At 33.8% G+C, this 17,364-nt stretch overlaps 1 protein-coding gene across 18 annotated transcripts in view; it reads left to right on the forward strand.

Annotated features, from left to right (window-relative positions):
* Positions 1-17,364, forward strand: part of adgrb3 (adhesion G protein-coupled receptor B3) — a 319,420-nt gene that overhangs the window by 274,875 nt on the left and 27,181 nt on the right. For all 18 annotated transcript variants that reach the window (XM_068213097.2, XM_068213098.2, XM_073920225.1 and 15 more), the window contains 4 exons: positions 5,995-6,145; positions 15,424-15,493; positions 15,852-15,918; positions 16,697-16,782. In XM_068213097.2, the coding sequence (XP_068069198.1) occupies positions 5,995-6,145; positions 15,424-15,493; positions 15,852-15,918; positions 16,697-16,782 (374 nt within the window). The remainder of the gene's footprint in view (positions 1-5,994; positions 6,146-15,423; positions 15,494-15,851; positions 15,919-16,696; positions 16,783-17,364) is intronic.

The raw sequence follows: 17,364 nt of genomic DNA on the forward strand, positions 1-17,364 counted from the left end.
AAATAAGGTCCAAAAAACATACTGAATTGGCCTGAACAAGACTTTTAAGTAAACAATCTTGTAGGCTAGAATATTTACTCATTCAAAGAAAGCATTACAATGATTTACATTTTGTAAGTCTATTTTAGGTCAGCTAAGCTGTATGCATGGGAGTGATAATGGTCATGAATAATTCACACCTAGGGAGACAGGTGAGACTCCCCTCGCTGGCTAATGTTCATCCATCACAATCCCCAGCTGCAAAAGCTAGCTTAAACTAACTGCTTGTTGTATTACATGCTGTATTATGACCATGTAAGCACTCTGTTGAAGACAGAATTTTTAGCCTTTTTTCCAAATATTTCCCAAGTTTTGTTTAATAGAGCAAGGATTTTTTCACAATACTTCCTATAATATTCTTTCTTTGGAGAAATTAGTTTTATTTCAGCTAGAATAAAAAGCAGTTGAATTTTTTTAAAACCGTTTTAAAGTCAATCTTATTAGCCTCTTTGAGCAATATCTTTTAGCATTATACAGTGACTTGCCTAATTACCCTTACTTGTCTAACTAACCTAAGTTAAGCTTTAAAATTGCACTTTCACCTGAATACCAGTATCTTGAAAAATATATTGTGAAATATTATGTACTGTCATCATGGCTAAGACAAAATAAATCAGTTATTAGAAATTAGTTATTAAATCTATTATGTCTAGAAATGTGTTAAAAAAAGTCATATTTTCATTAAAACAGAAATTGGGGGGAAAATATATAGGGGGTTAATAATTCTGACTTCAACTGTATTTGCTTAATACTAGTATTAATAAAAAAAATAACTAATTTACTTACTTAATTTAACTAACTAATTTTATAACAGTAATGTATCAAGAAATATAGTAGTTTATTCTTCTTGCTTTGACTTGTACAGATGGCCCCGTCACATTGCCAGTTTTCTTTATTCTTTTACAATATTACATAATCAGAGACTGGGAAAGCAAGAACAGTTCACAGACAAGTAGGCCATGCTGTCCTTCATGTTCTGGAAGTCAAGAAACAGTGTATGCGGAAGGGAACACTGGTCCAGGAGGTTGTCTGGCTTAGACGCTCCCTGGCTGTGCACTTCAAACTAAATCTCCCAGACGTTGTGTGCATGTGCTCCTGAAAGCTGGCTTACTGAGGAATCGTGGTTTTTGTGGCAGCGTGAGGGAGCTCATCAGCATCAGGTGGTCCGTCTCATGCTGCCAGCTGATCCATTTTCACAGCATTCGTCTTGGCCACATCAGGTGGACCGAGAGCAGGTGGAAGCAGGATCTTCATTACATTCTGTCCAGCTTGTCTTTGTCTCACACCGGCTCTGCTCCACACTCTAATCTATGGCATGAGCTTCCTGGTTCTACTAGATTCACTGTCTGTGCATTGCTAGTGGGTGGATTTATTTCAAGTTCACCAAACTTGTTGTGTGTTTACCCATGGAAGTCATGCTCATATATCGGCACCCTTGTTGCTTTTTTCCCCCCGTTAATGAATCAAATTGTGAATCATATCTGACTAGGCAATGGCCGGTATAAGATTGTGATGGTATGTAAAACGATTGTTTAAAATGGTTTCATGGTATCTTGGTTTGGGTTTACTGCTCTAAAATATGTACTTTTTAAATATCTGGGTTAAAAAACAAACTTTTTTTCCTGATTGGACACACTATATTATGATTTTAAAATACATTTCAGATATTTTGGAACAGTAAACACGTCAGGCTAAATAATTAAAATAAATCATTGACTTCAGCTATCTTTATCAGTTTGCTCTTTTCTTTTTCTGCTGGATATATTGTTGCCTTAAATAACTAAATAAAATAGTGGTAAAAACAGAATTTAAAAAAAAAAGAACATATACCTACTGTAGGGCCACACAGAATCTATGTGCGCAGAAATCCACAGATTTCCACAAATCTTTGTAGAAATCATGCAGTCTATTTCTTTATTTGTGTAAATGTTTGTAAATTTTATACTGTTTTTATATACATTTCAGTAATATTAATGTCTAAAATTAAAATGTTCATATAATTTATTTACAATACATTTTGTAAAGTAATATTGTCTTTTAGTATATGTGTTATATAAGAGACTTGCTTTGTTTACCAATTAAGTGGATCTAATTGAACATGCTTTGTAAACATTAAGACATTCTTTTTTCATTTAATATATAATTTTTTTAGTTACTATACTCTTAAAATCATTCAGCATAAAGCTGCAGATTTTTTACAAATTTCTAGCAAAAAATGTCAGCAGATTCTGCTGCATACATCTTAGGAATAATATAACAGAACATTTTTGAAGTTTTAAAACATTGACTTTCCAAACTGAGGTAAACCTTGAAACCAGTTATTGTCCCATGTCTATATCTGACTGCATATTTTTTTCTGTGTGATGTAGAGCCCTATGCTTTCTGTTATGGGGAAAACATGGAAGGAATTGCAAAAAAAAAAATAATAATAATAATAAATAAAAAACTGATTTAGCTATATTACGTCAAAATAAAAGTTAGGTTTAACTTGAAGACATTTTAACTGAAAATAGAAACCAATTTTGTACAGTACAATATACTTTGTTGGTAATTTTAATTAGATTTTAGGTCTAACTTGGGGTCCTGTATTTTCATAATGAGGAAAATATGTAAGAAACTGCATGATTAATGTCAAAATCAAACTCAGTTTAGCTTGATGAAACTGACAGGGTGGTGGCTCAGTGGTTAGCAATGTCGCCTTACAACAAGAAGGTCACTGGTTCGAGTCCCAGCTGGGTCAGTAGGCATTTCTGTGTGGAGTTTGCATGTTCTTCCAGTGATCGCTTGGGTTCACTCAGGGTGCTCCGGTTTCCCCCACAGTCTAAAGACATGCGGTATTGGTGAATTGAATAAGCTAAGTTCGCCTTAGTGCAGGCTATGTGTGGGTTGCAGCTAGAAGGGTATCCGCTGTATAAAACATATGCTGGATAATTTGGCGGTTCATTCCGCTGTGGAGACCTCTGATAATGAAGGGACTAAGCCGACGAAAAATTAATAAATAAATGAATGTAATTGTGACAGAAAATATAGTGTCCAGGGTTCCAGTTAAACTAATTGCAGTTGCACAGTAGAATGTATTTCTCAAAATAATAGCAATAATGTAAGGCATGTTCCCAAATCAGCATTCTTGTTGGTCAACCAATCAGATTTTAGGGAAATTAAACTGGATTTTACACATTTATTTTTTTTTTTGATCAACCAATCAGCACTTCTTGCATGTTAATGGTGTCACTTGTAACTCATTCGATGATGCATTTAAAATTTCAGAGCATTTAAACATTTAAAAAATAAATAAGCTGAATAAGTAAGTTTACCTCTATATGTGTTTTTAAGATAGAAAACTATTTGGCTAAGATACAACTGTCTGAGTATCTGCAATCTGAGAGTTATATCTTAATACTGAGAATATTGTCTTAAAACTTGTCCAAATTAAATTCTTAAAAATGCATATTGTAGTTAAAAATGTTATATTTATGGAAGGAACTGTACAGAATTTCTTCATAAAGCATGATGTTATTTTAATGAGTTTTGACATAAAACAAAAATATATAATTGTGACTCAAATATACAGATATACTTCTGCATGTATACCTGTGCAATATAAGCCCACAGTGTTAATCTGTAGATCATGTACAGTGTTTATCTAACCATTGATCATGATGCATAGAGACCAGGAATCAACTTTTTGGTTTTACTCTTTCCATTCACCCGTAACTGGCTGAATGGAAATGTCACAACTGTTCATTAGTCGAATGTGATGGGAACCCCATTGTTTTTGTCACATGCTGAACATCCCAGTTATAAATGATTTGCATGAAACTCACCAACTGCCAAATTCAGTGCGGAAGATACTCATTTGGTGAGAAATATGGTAATATTTTGTGATTTTTGGTGCTTGCTGTTAGTGACAAAGTGTCGAGAATGTCCCCAGCACATATGTTCTAATTGCAATGAGATTTTCTAGATTTTGAATCAGATGAACAGGAAGTTGATTGTGTGTAAACAATATAATAATATTAGTCAAAATATAAATGAGGTTATATAGAAAATCAGTTACTGTAATTCTAGTTTTAGTTTTTTTTTCAGAATTCATGTTTTTACATTGAATATTAAAGACTTCAGTTGCAAAAAAAAAAAAAAATCTTAACTAGGTTTATTAGATTATTTAGGAAAATTAGGGTATTTAGGCAATTTATTGTATAACAAAGAAAAAAATTCTTAAGAGGCTAATAATATTGACCTTTTTCTTACGCTCACCAAGTCTATATTATTTGATCAAAAACGTTGTTAAAACAGTACAGCTGTGAAATATTATCACCATTAATATCAATGCAATATTTCTGCAATCTGCCTAAAATATAAGTTTAGAATAAAAAGTAAACTTTTTAACTATATTTATTCAATATTAGTATTCATAAACATAAAAAAATCTATCTATCTATCTATCTATCATTCATTCATTCATTCATTCATTTTTCTTCGGCTTAGTCTCTTATTTATCAGGGGTCACCTCAATGACTACGTTTACATGGACGTCAGGAATCAAATGATTTGTCTTAATCTGAATAAGGCAATAATATGATAAAGCTGTTTACATCAGTTGCTTTTTGAATGTTGCTTTCATGATCCCATTTTACATGTTATAGCACATAATTTGATTATTGTCATTGCATCACCAGGCTATCCACATTTTCTCCAGAGTTTCATGTAATTTTGGGTGTTTCATTTTTAATTTGTCGACTTTAACTCTAGTTTGGCACTTTCATTCAGGAACATTTCATCCGTGCCCCCATGACAAACGAGATATTGGATGCGAGTATGAACTGCTGGTGAAGTGTCGTTTTAATGGAATTTGATATTGCACACTGTATAGGAAAAAAACCTCCACATTTCGCATTTCTCCTTTACTGACTTGGTAGTTGTAGAGAATAGTGTCAAACAGCCGTGTGTATTGACTATCTTGTTGCAAAATACGGTGAAAATCCTACATGACGTTAATAGTTTGATTGCGGTGTTTACATGTCTGTACTGAACTTTAATAATGCGACTAAAGTCAGCATTCTTAATTCAATTTCTGTTTAATTCAATTATGAGCCTAATCGGATTAAATTAATCAAAAATAGAAACTTACATGGTAGACTCGTAATCAGAGTATTGTTTTAATCGTATTAAAATCGTATTTTTGGTGTCCATGTAAATGTACTCAGTGCTAACCACTGAGCCCCCCGTGCCGTTCCTATTTTATTTTTTTCTCAAAATATTTAAATTCATATTTATTGATTTACTTATTTGTTATTGATTAGTTTATTTGTTTGTGTTTGTTTATCATCCACCTGTGAAGTCCATTTGCACAATATATCTTTAAACTCTTTTTCTAATTGATTGATTGTGTTTTTGAAAGCACATTATGCATTCATACTGCTAATCTAAACTGCTAAACCATTTATAAACAGCATTTAAAACACCATTTGTACCATTTGTATAACAATGTAAGCCACTACATTCATTTTGATCAATTTAATGCATACTTCATCTTTAATGACACCATTATATTCTCTCTCTCTCTCTCTCTCTCTCTCTCTCTTTTAAGATTGAAATGTATTGCGTTTAATCTAAGCCATATCCGCAAGACCACACGTCTCCAACACAGTACATGCCATCAAAGCGCCCAGACCTAAATGATGGTCTAGACATGTCTGCAACTTCAAAGTCAAAGCCAAAGGGAAAAGTTGCAATGAGGGATTCATTTTCCCCTCTCGCTTAATATATTTTTTGGTGGTTTCAGTCAGTTCACATTTTGTGTGCTTCCTAAAGTCTTATAATCTGTGAATTTGAGTACTTTTCAGCCAAACTTTAGATCCAAATGACAGCCCAGAAACCTTCATTTAGACTTGAATGTTTTAAATAAAATACTTTATGAGCTCCTCTTTCTCTCTCTTTCTGTTGAATGGACAGGGCATATGCACGATGACAACTGCATTTCTGCACTTCTTTTTCCTGGCGTCCTTCTGCTGGGTTTTGACAGAAGCTTGGCAGTCCTATATGGCCGTGACAGGGAAAGTTCGGACTAGGCTTATCCGGAAACGCTTCCTCTGCCTGGGATGGGGTGAGTGCTTCATACATTTCTCCATCTCAGCACTTCGCTAATGTGCATTTTTGCTGCTCCATCATCATCCTCATTCATCAGGCTGGTATTTACTTCCCAAACATGGACGATGCAAGTGGGGAATTTTTAAATATCGTCTTGTATGTTCCATACCTCCCCGGGGCTTCTTATACAGGACCACTTTACACACACATCAAATTGATTACAGAAGAGCTAACACTCATCCCTCCAGTTACCTAGCAACAAACAAGGCTCCCTCTTTCCATCATTGCAGTGTTTTGCAGTGTGCAGAGGAAAAAAAAAATAAAGAGGAGACTGAAGAAGACAGACAAAGACAGATATGTGAACCATGTATTAGTTTGGCTATTTTAATAAACGCTGATTGTAGATTAATTCAATTATTGGTATCCGTGAAATGTTTCTTGAATTAGTTTGTACGCATTAGTGTTTTGCATTAGGACTCATATTTTAAATGCGTAGTGCTGTACTCAGATTGTAAGTGGGTTGTGTTCAGTTTGTCTGAGTTTGATGGCAGTGGGATTTATAAGTGACGTGTGCAAACAAATGAACTTGTTGCTCCTGCTTTTGTAGTGGGTTTGTGACTTGATTCCCATAACAACGGTTGCTATGCAGTGAATATGACCATACAGAAAGGATAGATTAAAGACACCAGCAGCCACCTTTCTCAAGCATTGAACCTTCATTCATTAGTCTGCCTCTAGCATGACACCAGGGTAAAATGTCATGTAAATGATACTATGTCTGTCTGACTATTATAGGTATTAGATGTCTATTATGTCTATACTAATATAAGTAGTACTAATTAGCCCTTGTTTTAATTATTGTTTTCGTTTTAGCTAATTTAATATCTATCTGTCTGTCTGTCACGTTCTATGTATTGTTCTATCTGTTTATCATTTTGTCTGTTTGTCCATCCATCCATACATCCATCCATTCATCCATAATTGTATCTGTCTATCTATCATCCAATGTTCTATCTATCTATTTATTTATCTATCTATCTATCTATCTATCTATCTATCTATCTATCTATCTATCTATCTATCTATCTATCTATCTATCTATCTATCTATCTATCTATCTATCTATCTATCTATCTATCATCTATCTATCTATCTATCTATCTATCTATCTATCTATCTATCTATCTATCTATCTATCTATCTATCTATCTATCTATCTATCTATCTATCTATCTATCTATCATCTATTTATCTATCTACAGTATCTATCTACAGTATCTATCTATCTATCTATCTATCTATCTATCTATCTATCTATCTATCTATCTATCTATCTATCTATCTATCTATCTATCTATCTATCTATCTATCTATCTATCTATCTATCTATCTATCTATCTATCTATCTATCTATCTATCTATCTATCTATCTATCTATCTATCTATCTACAGTATATATCTATCTATCTATCTATCTATCTATCTATCTATCTATCTATCTATCTATCTATCTATCTATCTATCTATCTATCTATCTATCTATCTATCTATCTATCTATCTATCTATCTATCTATCTATCTATCTATCTATCTATCTATCTATCTATCTATCTATCTATCTATCTATCTATCTATCTATCTATCTATCTATCTATCTACCTACCTACCTACCTACCTACCTACCTACCTACCTACCTACCTACCTACCTACCTACCTACCTACCTACCTACCTACCTACCTACCTACCTACCTACCTACCTACCTACCTACCTACCTACCTACCTACCTACCTACCTACCTATCTATCTATCTATCTATCTATCTATCTATCTATCTATCTATCTATCTATCTATCTATCTATCTATCTATCTATCTATCTATCTACAGTATCTATCTATCTATCTATCTATCTATCTATCTATCTATCTATCTATCTATCTATCTATCTATCTATCTATCTATCTATCTATCTATCTATCTATCTATCTATCTATCTATCTATCTATCTATCTATCTATCTATCCATCCATCTGTCATTGTTATATCAGTTTAAAATAACTGTTTTGTATTTGAATATGTGTGTATGTTTTTTCCAACAAAATTAAAATGAAAATTCAAATACATAAAAACATCAAATAAATCAAACTCTCCAAACAACTACCCAAATGCTAAATCAAATGCTCAAACTATCAAATAATAAATCAAAATGCGTTCTCAAATGTGAAATCAAATGCTCATGGTCAACACATTATGAACCTGTAATAATCAAATGATAAATATGCTTTAAAATATAACTAATAAAACCACTACCAAATTACTAAAACTTCTGTAAATTTCAGTTTTTCTTAGTCTTTTTGTTACATTTCTCAGATCAGAATTGAAATTTGCAAAACAGTGCATTTCTCTAAACAATGCGTACAAACAGTGTCATCAGAACGACAAGTCCTTGTGTCATTGTGTACGGATAAGACAGTCAAATTACATTGTCAATATAACAGCATACTATGGAAGGGGGTGTTCTGATGTGAACTAAGGGTAATTTTTTTTTTCTGTTTGTACTGTCATTTTTTCAACAGATCTTGTCATTGTGATAAAGAAATAAAAAGACAGCACTGCAAAGCATAAAGAAAAAAAAAGTTAAAATGTAAATATAGGGCAATCTCCTTTGAGAAGCACCTTTATTAAAAAAAGTCAAGATTCACCTGGGTGAAGATTTAGAAAAAAAGTCTAATGGAAGTGTATCGAAAAATGTATTATGAGAAATATTATGACAACTTTTTCAACCATATTGCCTGTGAAGATGATTAAATGTTGTAGAAACGATTAAATGTAAACAAATGATTAAATGTTTTGGAAGGTGAGACTTTTTATACAGAGACCAAAATAATACATTTTTATCAGCATGACATAAGCAATTGAAAATATAGGACATAACAGAGAATTGTACACAATCAACTCCATGGATATACCAAAGCATTTTATATTTGTTAAAAAAATGAGAAACTGCTTTTTTATGTCCATAAGTGACACAATGATGTGAAGATTGAAAAAGTAGTTTTGAGAATTTCAATTCTTAGATGTGAGAAATGAAACAAAAGTGACTGAGAAAAGCTGTAATTGCTGTTCTTGTAAACTGTCTATTTATTCTATTCTATTCTATTCTATTCTATTCTAGTCTCGTATCACAATTTCTACAAAAAAAAAAAATACACATATATATATATATATATATATATATATATATATACATATATATATATATATATATATATATACATATATATATATATATATATATATATATATATATATATATATATATATATACATATATATATATATATATATATATATATATATATATATATATATATATATATATATATATATATATATATATACAGTTGAAGTCAGAATTATTAGCCCCCTGAATTATTTGCGCCCCTGTTTATTTTTTTCCCCAATTTCTGTTTAATGGAGGGAAGATTGTTTCAGCACATTTCTAAGCATAATAGTTTTAAAAACCTATTTCTAATGACTGATTTATTTTATTTTTGCCATGATGACAGTGAATAATATTTTACTTGATATTTTTCAAGACACTTCCATGCAGCTTAAAGTGACATTTAAAGGCTTAACTATTTTAATTAAGTTAACTAGGCAGGTTAGGGTAATTAGGCAAGTTATTGTAAAATGATGGTTTGTTCTGTAGATTATCGAAAAAAAAAATAGCTTAAAGGGGCTAATAATTTTGTCCCAAAAATAGTTTTTAAAAAATTAATAACTGTTTTTATTCTAGGCAAAGAAAAACAAATAAGACTTTTTCCAGAAGAAAAAATATTATCAGACATACTGTAAACTTTTCCTTGCTCTGTTAAAAATCATTTGGGAAATATTTAAAAAAGAAGAAAAAAATCAAAAGGGGGCTAATAATTCTGACTTCAACTGTATATATATATATATATATATATATATATATATATATATATATATATATTAAAGTGAGATTTCTTTTAAAAACATAAAAAATACAAATTTACTTTATTTAATATTTCTCCATGAATGCTTTATATAGTAAACAACATTGCGGTATTATCTTTTTTGCTTGATTTATGGGTCAATAAAAAACTTTTGCAAAGTACTTGATCTGATCTGAGCGTTCTCTTCCGTGGTATCTCTGATTAATGGAGTCTCGGTGTAAAAGTACTAATCTGAAACATCTGTTAAGGATCGAAACACCAACAGCTGGTCTCCTTAATTGCACAACCCCTACTGAGGTCATAAGAACACAAATGGCACGTCAATCTCACTCTCTGCTGTTTGTTTAGCTGAACTATAAATCCACAAGTATAATTTGTGTCCGCAAGGGAACCAGCGTATAATTATGGACAGATTTCAGGTCAAATTCATTAATCCTTCTTCAGGTATTCATCCGTCCAGAGACTAATGCTGTGTCCCAGTTAACATACTGTAAAGTGCATCCTAAATAATAATCAGAAAAAACGAGTGTCCCAAATTGTAGTATGTATAAATGAGAATTTAGTAGAAATTCTTCGGGCAGATATGCGCACACTCTAGCAGCTAATTTAGCTTACAATGTGAATTGCCTAGATGTGAATTTGATTAGGAAAAAAATACAAAAATGACAGATACACACAACTGATGGTTACGTACATATATTTGTTTTTCATATTTAAAAAATTTTAACGTCCTTGCAAAATAGTAATGATACAATGACAACAACAGTTTAACAAATAGCATAAAATAAATTCGTTCATTCATTTTCTTGTCAGCTTAGTTCCTTCATTAATCCGGGGTCGCCACAGCGAAATGAACCACCAACTTATCCAGCAAGTTTTTACGCAGCTGATGCCCTTCCAGCCGCAACCCATCTCTGGGAAACATCTACACATACACACACACACGCTCATACACTACGGACAATTTAGCCTACCCAATTCACCTGTACTGCATGTCTTTGGACTGTGGTAGAAACCGGAGTACCCGGAGGAAACGCACGCAAACGCAGGGAGAACATGCAAACTCCACACAACCAGCAACCTTCTTGCTGTGAGGCGAACGTGCTACCCACTGCGTCGCTCCCATAAAGTAACTGAATAAAAAAAAATAAAAACACTAAAAAACAAGACAATTCGAACAGTAAGTCGGGTGACAACAGAGTTGAGAATCTACGTGCAGATTTATTAAGAGAATCGTCTTGCAAGCACAGGTTGAAACAGGAACTAGGGATGGCTGACGGGAAACTGAAGTTTCGACAGTGTCGAGATCCCCTAACGCTGATGTTTAGAAACACTTCACTGAAGCATGTTCCAAAACATCCATGTCACATGACTAAAGTGTTTCGAAACACCAGGTCACACGACTAAAGCAATTAATTTCATCAATCATTTCAGAAGCGTTTCGAGACTTGACGACAAGGTTGGAAAAAACCTACCTCATGTAGCCTAGTGGACCGCATATGTGCACAGATTAACTTGGCTGCAAATGGTCCAGGTTCGAATCCGGACTTGTACAAATACTTTGAAATTATGACTTGATGTATTTTAATAATGTAACTTTTTTATGACCAAAACAAGACATATTTATTTACAAAGTGTTCATTTGGATGTCAGACACGTTACAAGAACAGAGCACTTAAAAACTAACATCTATAGCTGCATCACCCTGGATTTAAACCCGTTATCCCTGCAGGAACTCTCATCGCTGCCCTAAATCACTTGAAATCAACTGTACAACGTGGGATTTAATACCTCAATTTGCTTCACTGTTTCTTTGCTGAAGCTGTTCCAGAGCAATAGATTAAAAAAATATCACTAGGTGTCACTGTAGAGACGGCTTTTAAAATGTTTCGAATCTTCGACACATTTGCTTCGACTGTTTCAGTGTTTCATTAAGCCTCGCTTTGTCCACCACTAACAGGAACAAACAGGTGCATAAAGATAATCTTAACGCATGGTCCATAAACAATAGCGAATAGTCTGTACAGGCGGCAAACAAAGTTAACAAAGCAAAGGGTCAAACACAGCAAGGCAAGGGATAATGCTTTGTAATGCTCACTAAACAGTTTAACAAGACCCAGCAACGATGTTTCTGTGTGTGATGAGTTTATAGTCCTTGAAATCAGTCCATAATGATCTTCCAGCAGTGTGTGTGTAATCAGTGGGAATCAGGAACTGGTGTGTTTGAGGTGCATGCTGGGAGTTGTAATTTGTTAGTGTGGCGTGTGTGTAGTTCTCCAGCAATCCGCAGCCGCTAGATCAATGGTGAATGTAACAAAAATTCTGTTCAGCTCACAAACACAAATAGGGGTTACAAGTGTTCGGGGGAAAATAAATGAATATTAAAGTACCATACGAATATTAAACCATCCATGCTGTTCTTAATTAAATCCTTTCATCATCAAAATCAATATATGCCAGGAAAGGTTCCCAAATTGTATGAAATATTTCACTTCTACCATGTACATTGCAGGTCAGATAATCTAATGAAACGTATTCAAGAGTAGCCACATCCTAACAGAGGGAGCCTTATCTGAGATCCATTGTAACACATACATTTTCTTGCATTAAAATGAAAAAATTGAAAAGCCTCATTTTGTAGCTATCAAGACTTATGGGAGGGGACATTTCATTGCAGAGGCTTAGTAAAATAGGTTTGATTGATTAAACCTAATTAAAAATGTTATCCGCATAATGTTTAATCTACAAAAACATTGTGAACTTTAATAAAGATACATTCGTTCATTAACTTTTAAGTGCATTATTATACAAGCGCATGAGGAGATTTTACTCAGTTAAATACTTGCTAATCTTTAATACAGTAAGAAATGTGTAGGATGTGACAAGATGATTGACAGAGCCCGTAACTAAGCAACAGAACAGTCTATTAAAGTGGAAGCAGTATGTCCCAAAGCTTGCTGACTTTTCTGTTACACACTCAAAAGTATGCGTTTTTTCTTCACTAAAAGAGCACATGCTTTTAGGAAGGAGTATAAATATTGGTGTATTGGGACATACCATTAATTTGACTAATGTTACTGAGGAGGAACAGTAGCACTGTGTGCACTGAGATCTGCTTTCTGATTGGCTGAGGATGAATCTGCTTGGTGACTAAGGGGCAGAGACTCAGCAAAGAAAAGGAGGAGCCACAAGACCCTCATTGGTTCTTCAGGCAAGCTGATTACATCCATAAATTCAGCCCCCGGCGTGAGAGGTGTTAATATTCAGATCACGGGACAGAGGCAGGAGCAGAAAGAGCCCTTTCATAATGGCAGTCCTGCTCGAGCCCAGCAGAGATGAGAGATTGAAAAATAGAGACAGAGGATTCGAAAGATACTGTGGCAGATATAACATTATGCTATCAGTTTGAAACCTGTTTGATTTCAGTGTCTCTGTTCAAAAGCAGTTGTGCTAATTGCATTTCACATGCTGTTTTTTTTTTTGTATTAAACTCCAGGGATTCTTATTATATTGTTTACCTGCTCTCGTGTCACAAATAATTTACAAGTTGTATTGCTCCTGACTTGAAAACCTGATGTGTTTCTGTCGATCTGCAGTGGTGTTTGTGTAGATAAGCAGCGCTTACTGTTGCAATGTTTAAGGTTAATTATTTAAGGAAGTTTATGTATAGACAGTTTCAGCGATGTAAACAAAAACAATGGTCCCATCATATTTCCTGTATTACATTGTTAATTTCTAAAGCTTCCGAGAATCCAAAAAGATTCACATACTGGTAAATAATGCTATGATAGCTGTTTTAGCATGAAGTTGTGATTGAACTGTCTCTTGTTACAGTTATGAAATAGTTTGATGACAAGCAGGAAATGTTCATGGGTCAATGAGATCACCACATTGAAAAAAAAAGAAAATTAAACACGAAGAGTCTCAAAAATCCTTTTGTAAGAGGAACTAATTTTCTTCCACCATTTATTCCCATCTGCAGCTGACGTCAGCACATCAGAACCCATTGCTACTTCACCAACGTAATTTTAGAGCTAGTATTTAAATGAATCTCTACCGTGATGTCTAAAGTGATGACAAAATGGGATTTTGCTCACATTTTAAGTTTATAAGGCTGAACAGCATGAAATGTCCTCAGTCTAGAGAAAGTTCCCATAATTTCTCTTTTGCAATCAGGATGTCAAAAAAATTAACCGCCCGAAAAAGCCAAAGCAAAGCAAACACTACCAGAAACACCACCAGACGATGGTATAAATACAGCACTACAACACACAAAAGAGAGAGTAATCGACTTAAAAAGTCACTTACCTGTTTTATAATAATTTTATCAGCTGTAGTCTGAAAATACGCTGATCTTTTCTCCTCTAAGGGCTTATTATGTAGTATCTGTCACCATCTTGACACTCGTCTTTGCTCTGCTCAGTATGACAGGCTGATGGATGTCGACGCACTGTATCTCCAAAATTATAATTTTTTTAAGATAGGCACTATCCTTATAAATAAACTGCATAGTTACAATCTCTTTTTTTGCCCAAGACAAATTTCCTCTCTGGGACAAATAAAGTTTAACCTAACCTAACCTAAACAACTATATTCTTGCCTAAAAAGACTCAAAAGTACATCATGTTGTCCAACATCTACAATATTTTTCAAACTGTAGTGAGTGTATTGATCTGCTGTCACTCTATGGAGGGGGAGTAATACAGAAGAGTGATGAGGCTCTTCAAGTGCTGTTATTGATGATGTAATATCACACAGCTATCAGCCAATCAGATTCAAGAACCATACAGAGCTGTTTTATATAATATAATGTTGTAAATTTATATAATGTATAAAAATAAATATAATGCATAAAAATATATTTAAGTAAAAATATTCATATTATAAAATGAAAATGTTATAATTAAAAATAATAATTACATACATTTTAGTTGTTAATTAGTTGTTTTATTAAAATTTATCTCATTTCATTCCCACCTAAACAAAGCTAATGATCTAATTTAATAGATAATGTTCATACTGTTGTCTACATTCACTTCTTCATGATACAAAACACTTCATTGCAGTAGGGTTTTTTTCTTTAAAATATATTGCATTTAATTTACCGTCATATTTATTGTAATCATTTTTATTTTATTTTCATTATCTTTATTTGAATAATTATCTGTACATTGTGCTTTAGCTTCATCTCATTACTTTCCTCTCATTCTCAACCTTCGACTGAAGCCTACTGTACGTGTAGATTGAATGTCTCCAGTGCTGAAGGATTACCCAGTATGTGGCCTTTAATCATGCCTGTGTCTCTATTGAAGGATTACCTGCCTTGGTGGTTGCTATCTCAATGGGATTCACAAAAGCAAAAGGATACGGGACACCTCAATAGTAAGACTTCCTTCTTTGTTCCTCATGTTTATCCAGAAGTTTAAAAGACGCAGCACACACAGATCTTTCTGAATAAAGCGGCAACGTGAAGTGAGTGAGTTGGAGCCGGGAGATTGCACCAGTCCCACTTAGTTCTCCAGAGGATACCTGGATATAGACAGTGTTTTAAGATCTCCTTGGAGTTCTTGTTCCACACTAAAATTCTCTCATGTAGAACCACTGCATATGGCTCCAGATCCCCAGACACTCAAGGACGATACGATTGTGTACTGCCATGCCCCATTAAGTTGATGCCGGATGTTAAATTTTATGCAAGATTTGCTGATATTTGGGTTATCTTTTGTGTGTGTGTTTGCAGCTGTTGGCTATCTCTGGAAGGTGGTCTTCTCTATGCATTTGTGGGACCCGCCGCTGCAGTGGTGCTGGTATTGTTACACTTTGTTTATTTTGCAGTCATTTACCAGCCTTAACTACACACACCAGCGCCTTAATAATGTTTTACGCAATTTACTGGACCAGTGCCAGTGTTGAAATGGAAAACGTACTCACTGCATTTGTTGTCTGATATGAAGACTGTGTATTTATATGCATCATTAAGCATTCTGTTTCTAGACTGAATTAAGATGCAATGGAGGCACAAATTGCAGAACTCAAAACTGCAGATGTTATTTAGTTGCACTTTCATTTGATAGCTTAAATCTAATTGTAGAATACTTTGAAAAGCATTGAATTGTTTGCTTGTGTGCAAATAATTGTGTCATTGCTATACATGATTCTGGGTCACACTTTATTTTGATGGTCCGTTTGTTAAATTTAGAATACATTGCATCTACTTGCCAACTACTTCTCATTAGATTATATGACTGTTATTAGACTGTTTAATTAGACTATGAGTAGACTATTAGGTTGGGGTTAGTGTAAGTTGACATGTTTCTTATAGTCAGTTAAATGTCTGTTGAAGGAGCAGTATCAACAGATATTAAGCAGACAGTCTAATCAAATGGACCATCAAAATAAAGTGTTACCTGATTCTGCAGGTGTAATGTTAATGTTTAGATATTAAATGATCATTACATGTTAAACTGCACTTTTATACATTTGTAGTTTGATATGATCAGGCTTTAAAAGTTCTTTTGTGTGTATGCGTGCGTGTGTGCGTGCGTGCATGCGTGCGTGTGTGTGTGTGTGTGTGTGTGTGAACAGGTTAACATGGTGATTGGTATTCTGGTGTTTAATAAATTGGTTTCAAGAGATGGGATTCTGGATAAGAAGCTAAAACACAGAGCAGGGTAAGTGGCAATTAGCTATATCATATACTGTATAGAAAGAAATATCAAACATACATTGAATGTATTGAAGAATATTAAGTTCATCAAGCTCTGTTGCTCAGCTTTTTTTACACAAGCTATATTATTAAATTATATTAAAAAGCGGTCACTTTATTAGGTACACCTAACTAGTAACAGATTGGACCCACTTTTGTCTTTAGAACTGCCTTAATCCCTTGTGGCATAGATTCAACAAGGTACTGGAAATATTGTTCTGAGATTTTGGTCCATATTGACATGATAGCATCAAGCAGTTTCCATAGATTTGTCAGCTACACATCCATGATACAAATCCCATTCCACCCCATTTCAAAGGTGCTCTATTGGATTGAGGTCTGGTGACTGTGGATGCCATTTGAGTACAGTAAACTCATTATCATGTTCACGAAACCAGTCTGAGATGATTCACGCTTTATGGCATGGCACATTATCCTGCTGGAAATAGCTATCAGAAGATATCTACTTGCCTAAATGCATTAAGTTGCTGCCATGTGATTGGCTGATTAGAAATATGAATTAACAAGCGGTTGGACAGGTTTACTT

Source organism: Danio rerio, chromosome 13, assembly GCF_049306965.1.
Source record: "Danio rerio strain Tuebingen ecotype United States chromosome 13, GRCz12tu, whole genome shotgun sequence".
NCBI classification, from domain to species: domain Eukaryota; kingdom Metazoa; phylum Chordata; class Actinopteri; order Cypriniformes; family Danionidae; genus Danio; species Danio rerio.